Source organism: Mastacembelus armatus, chromosome 19 (genome assembly GCF_900324485.2).
Source record: "Mastacembelus armatus chromosome 19, fMasArm1.2, whole genome shotgun sequence".
NCBI classification, from domain to species: Eukaryota; Metazoa; Chordata; class Actinopteri; order Synbranchiformes; family Mastacembelidae; genus Mastacembelus; species Mastacembelus armatus.
Genome location: NC_046651.1, coordinates 18339533 through 18345560, shown reverse-complemented (window position 1 = coordinate 18345560; position 6028 = coordinate 18339533). Strand labels below are relative to the sequence as shown.

Genomic DNA, 6028 nt, shown 5'->3' with positions numbered 1-6028 from the left:
ACTTTTGATTACCTGAAGTAACTCGAGGTCTCCAGTAAATGTAGATAAGTAAAAAGTAAGACATGTGCCTCTATAATGTGAGGTTGATTTTCATATGACAGTGACTTAAATATTCTTATTGGCTTTGTTCTGCTACCACTTTCCATAAGGAGCTCATGTTGTTTCCAAAGCAAGCTGCCATCAGACCTGTACGTAAAACGTTTTATTAATCCCAAAGGTCAATTGATGTCTCCTCTGAGCCTCATCCCCCCGAGGTTCCTCCCTGAGGCTGTGGAGATGAAAAAGATCTGTTGGTCTAAAACTTATAGTCCTCAAAAATCTGCTCCTTGTCACAAGCAACACAAAATGATTCTAGTTGTCCACTGACATTTTATTGAAAAAGAACAAAATGATATCACTTACAATAATAATAATATTAATACAAAAATCTGTACATTCTGTGGATTTGCAGTACATCTGGAAGACTGATACAAAATAACTGCAAGAGGGAGGGAGGGAGGTATTTACACATGGATCTATGGAGCCTATTGGCTTCTGTCGCTGTGTTTTTAAAAAAAAAACAAAATGCAGGATATAAATTTGCATTAATGCAGTACGCCTTCATATGCAGGGGTTACAGTACATTTGGCTTTGAACTACACTACAATTACATTCTCGAGTAAAACAAAACAGAGAATGAAAACTCAAGTAGTGTTGATATTGTAGTAGGCTGATCTGTAGTCTGCATGCAGCTAAAAGGGAAAGTGGCTTTGACAATGTTTTACTTGGAGATTTGATATTTTTGCAAACTAAGAAAGACATTTATAAAGAAAAAAAAAAAAAAAACAAGTCCTGTCATAACACTGTATCAGACTCAGGCATTAGAGAAGAGACCTGGTGTCCTTTGCAAACAAGGTTTTTCCTTAAAACCATTAAAACAGTTTGGCTTAAAAAAAAAAACAAAATCTAAATTTTGGTTGAAGTTGAAAAACTGCTCCACTTCAGCAAACACTGCAGAGCTGCCCTCTACTCTAAAGCCTTTGCACTTGATTTCTGTCTTTTGCACTTTCCCTATTTCTAACTTGATGAAGTGGCTCACGATAAGGATGACTAACAGAAGAAAATGAACTATACACTGAAAAACAAACCTTATATTCTACTTCTCTGTACCAAATCTAATCGGGTGTCGTTTTTTTTTTAACAAACGCAAACGATGAAAGTAATACTCTGGCATTTTTTTTTTTTTTTTTTTTCCCCAATTAACCTTAAAAAAAAAAAAAAAAAAGCAACATCATAGCAGCACTTTTAAGAACATTCAGATTCTCATATTACCCCAGTCTTGGTTTAAATTAATGATTTGTCAGTTTGATGCTGTTAATACTACCCTGCTCCATGTCTTGACATGAGCAGGCATGTTTCTATCAGTCTGACCAGCAATGAACAACCTCAGATCAGCGACTGCAAAATAAGGCAGAAGATCAGAAATTCAGTGCTTTCAAGCCCGAGGAAGTTCCTCGACCTTTCTCGTGGACAGAAAGGGTTTGTGATGTCTTCTGAGACCAGCTCATGAACAAATACTCTTGTACCTTCCTTGTTTCAGACATCTACTCTTTGGTTTTGAGTGAGTGCGCAAAGTGTCAAAATGAAAGCTTCTTAAAGGGCTTTTTGGTTTTACTTCCACTGTTTTCTAGCAGCACTAGACAATATATTCTCTAAAATATTAAATATCAACCTTTTGTTCTTGCTGGAGAGAGAAACTGAGACATGCCTGCAATTTTTCAAGTCATTTCAACAATTTCCTTCCTGTCTGTCGTCTTGCAGTCACCAGACACACATTCATGGGGACTTCATGGAGAATTCATTCTGCAATGAGCACGTAGTTCATAGTGCTGTGTTTTGTCATACTGTGTGTAGTCAAAGTTCAGCCTCTCACATACAAAGTCCTAAACCTTGCCACTTCCCACAGCAGTACCATTGGCATGTCCTCTGCCCGAGGCCCAGCTCAGCTCGTTGTGCCGGATCAGAGAGGTGAGTTTCAAAAAATCTCTCAAGTGAGGTTTGAGGTCTGAACAGTCATATTTCAGATTCTCTTCTCAGAGGCCGGGGCTCTAGCGGCACTGTGGCTTGGCTGTGTTCAGTCTCTGAGATGTTGTCTGTCTGGGTGCCATCAGGCCCGACGCTGCCCCCGTTCCCCTCGTCCGTGTCCTCTTTGTTCTCCAGCGCCATCTCGTTTTCGTAGCAGAAGGAGTTGGAGTTTGAGAGAATGTATTTTTTCTCTGCGAGGTCTCTGGCGCTGCACAGAGGTGTGCTTGGCACCTCATATGTCTTATGGAAGCGGGAGTAGTCCACTTTGTAGTAGTTCTTTTCCTCGAAGAGCACTGGCTCAAAGCGATGGCCCCAGAGGATCTCGCTGGCGACATAGGAGCTGCGACACTGCGTGGTCATCGCGGTGGCCTCAACCATTCCCTCCAGGATGACCACGATTTCAAACTCCGAGTTCTCCAGGTCCTGTTTGCTCATGTCGTAGAAGGGGCTGTCCTCGTCGATCTCGTGGACAATGGTGATCGGAGAGACCAGGAAGATGCGGTCGACTCCACTGTCGAAGCCCACATCTATGTCCATCTGGTCGAGTGGGATGTACTCCCCCTCCGCCGTTGTCCGGGATTTCAGAAGTTGTGCCCGCACATGTGCCTCAACCAGGTGGCTCTTCCTTAAGTTGCCCACACGCCACATCAGGCAGAGCTTGTTGTCCCTCATGGCCACCGTGGCGTTATGACTGAAAACCAAAGTTTCGTTCCTCTTCTTGGGCTTTGCCATCTTTGCCATGACAGCGCCAATGATGAAGGCATCGATAAGGCAGCCCACAATGCTTTGGAAAACCACCATGAAGACTGCGACAGGACACTCGTCGGTGACGTATCTGTAGCCGTAGCCAATGGTGGTTTGAGTCTCAATGGAGAACAGGAAGGCAGCAGTGAAGCTGCCTACGTTGGAGATGCACTTCTGCCCCCCATTTTCCAAGTCCCCGTGGAAGATGGCCACCAGCCAGAAGACACAGCCGAAGAACAGCCACGACAGGAGGAAGGCGAGGCAGAAGATGACGAACATCCACCTCCAGCGGATGTCCACACAGGTAGTGAAGATGTCAGCCAAATATCGCTGACCTTTCTCGCTCACGTTGATGAACTGGACATTGCAGTGACCGTCTTTCTTTACAAATCTGCTCTGCGGATGTTGCCTTGTGTGCACCTTGCTCTTGCCGTTGCCGTAGCCGTTGGGTACTGCCATAGTGGCAAGCTTCATGCCGTCCTCCTCTGATGACACAATGCTGTAGCGGCTGGCTCGCACGCTTCCCATCACCTCAGTCTGGGAGGGCTGTGCTGGTTCTGCTTTGGAAAACAGTCTAAGTTTCTGGAAAAAGCGTTGGAGAAACAGTTTTGAAACACTTTGGGGGACCAACTCAGAGGAAATGGTGAAAAAATGAGGCGGGCTGAAGGGGCGCCTCTTCAGCCTCACTGGCCCCTTGACAGTGCGAGAAGAGGAGGATGAAGTGGTCACTCCTCTGTCGTCAGATGACTGGACCTCATCAAGTTAATTTGCTATGAGAAAACAGAGACAGGAGACGTCTGTTAGACAAACCGGCCTGTAATGACAGCATCAAAAACAATAACGTATTGGTTCGACACTTGAGTAGATACTTGTCGAAGTGACTTATCAGAACTAATAACTGCATTCAGTCAGACGTGCATGCAGCCTGAGAAAAAGCTTCAAAAGGGTCAGAAAAGCTTGTGTCCCTGTGCCAACAATATTTCATCCAGTTATGACAACAATGATATTTAACCCCGATCTAACATTTCACTGGGAGAGGCCACACAGTAATTACACTCAGGTCCCATTATTTGTCGTGTACAAAGTCGACTTGTTTGTCTTGGCTGCCCTGCCCTGACCTGATCATTTCTTGTTGGATTTTGGGTTACAGCGTTTCTACGGGATCTGGGAAAGTTCCTGCCTGCCATCTTTGAAATAATATACTGCAATAATTGAAAATGCACGTTACATAAATTTGAAACCAAGCAACCCCAAGTCAAGATTATTTCAAGCTGGATTATTTTGCATGTGCAGCTTAATTTTTGAGAAGTTATCAGCCTCTTCCATCTTGAAATGTTAAATCTACAAATGATCTGCGTTGGTCGCTTTTTTTGGAACAGCTTTTCTGCATGAACAGCCTCAATCTTACTGTCAGTTTCCATCTATGCAGAACAGAAATGACATGTCACAGAGCTTTAGTGCACTAGAGCTGTTATTTTAAAGACGCTTGTTTTATCTTTGGTTGTGCAGAGAGGTGCACAGCTTGTTGACTCTCAGAGCCCTCTGGGACTTCTGCTCTCTTCTGAAATAACGGTCGCCCAGTGAGGATTGTCCCGGCACGGCTCAAACACCATCATTAGTTTTGGCTGTCCTGGCAACAATGTCGAAACAGGCCTGCCATGGTCTCACTGTTCTTTCTCCTATTTCTGTCTGGGATGTGAGAGTTGTGACATGAGGAAAGAAGCTGCTGATGAAAACTGGAAAGTTCTTCAGGTCTAGACTGTGACACGACACCACATACACAGTGTAGGTGAATGACAGCAGCCAGTCACTGAGTCATATCCAGGTTAATGTCAGAAAAATCGAAAGTAGCTGATTTGTAAGATTTGTACTCATGTGCCACAAAAACACCATTTGCATTGACATCCACTAAAACTAGCATCATGTCCTCCAGGCATCACTCCGTGTACAGTTCATGCGCTGTTGATGAGGAAGCTGCTTTGTTAAATATTGCGTAATGGTGCATGACATGTAAACATGACAAAACTTTTTTTAAACAGCTTAGAAAAGTCTTTTCCTGGAATAAACCATGTGCCCAAGTCTGTGCTCTTTGTTTTCAAAATGACCAAACCAGAGTCATTTTTAGAAAACAAATAAATAATAATCCAAAATAATGATTATCATCATTTCCCGTCGTCACAATGTGGCTCTACTGAAATAAGCCTGTGTCTGTAACCGATTTCTGAGCTGCATCAGGCGGCAGGAACACGGACTGATCCGCTCTTCGAATGCACCAAATGCCAGCGACAAATGTTAACAGGTGCGAGGGGGAAAAAGCAACGGGCTTCTGATGCAATCGTCCACACACACCCGCACACTGGGACACACGCACGTTTTCCAACTGCAGGCATCAGAAATGAAAAGTTGATACAGTATGAAGTGTTAAAACATAGAGAGAGAAGAAACTGAGGAAGCTGGAGAAGAGAAGAGAAACTTTTGGCGGGGCATCTGACAACTGTGGCAGCGGACGGTGCGTAAAAGCCAGGAAGTCGGCGCAGAGACTGAAGTTCAGAAAATCAGAATTGAATGTGAGCTGCCAAAGATTACAGCTCAAACATGGCATGACATTCACATTAAAGGATGGGAGGACTGGCTCTATTACAGAAATAGATGTTTCCTCTACCTGTTGTTCATCTGGGCACCGGTTGGAATCAGCTTGGTGAGATATAATCCAGGCGGTTTTTGGCCTCCGCTATTCACGGCGTCCTCTCCGCGCACTTGTTTTGTATCTCGGCCGAGCAAGATCTAGTGTGAAACTCCTGTCTTACGTCTCTGGAGGACCGGTCTCGATAATGTGCTTCGCAGTGAGTTTGCCCAAAGCGTTTTAAACACGCACCGGCACGGCCCGCCCCCCGGTCCGCGCCCCTCCAATGGAGAGAGGGGGGAGCGCACACCGAGAAACGGGCGCAGTTGCACATTGTGTTTGTGTCATTTTGTGCGTTTGACGGATCCGAGTGATGTGTGAACCGAGCACAGCATGAAGACCGATCTTACACTAATGGGTAGATGAAACTCAGTTTGTGCGGAAAGAAAACGGGAGGAGGGTTAAAGCTGAAACAGAAATAAATGTCAGAAAGGAAATTTAGTCTGTAGTTTAGGCGTTTCCCCTGTTGAAGACTCCTGGACTGTGTTAGTACTACTTAATAAACCTCTAATATATGCAGATGGATTTATGTGATCC

At 44.5% G+C, this 6028-nt stretch overlaps 1 protein-coding gene across 1 annotated transcript; it reads right to left on the bottom strand.

Annotated features, from left to right (window-relative positions):
* Window positions 1–349: 349 nt before the first annotated feature.
* Window positions 350–5814, bottom strand: kcnj2a (potassium inwardly rectifying channel subfamily J member 2a). Its single transcript, XM_026315841.1, has 2 exons — window positions 5471–5814; window positions 350–3578 (listed from the first exon to the last, which is right to left on the bottom strand). The coding sequence occupies exon 2, from the start codon at window positions 3334–3336 to the stop codon at window positions 2053–2055; it is 1284 nt and encodes a 427-aa protein (XP_026171626.1). The 5' UTR covers window positions 3337–3578; window positions 5471–5814; the 3' UTR covers window positions 350–2052.
* Window positions 5815–6028: the final 214 nt, after the last annotated feature.

Excerpts from the sequence above, each read along its gene's own strand:
- kcnj2a (XM_026315841.1), bottom strand. The coding sequence starts at position 3,336 with ATGGGAAGCGTGCGAGCCAGCCGCTACAGCATTGTGTCATCAGAGGAG.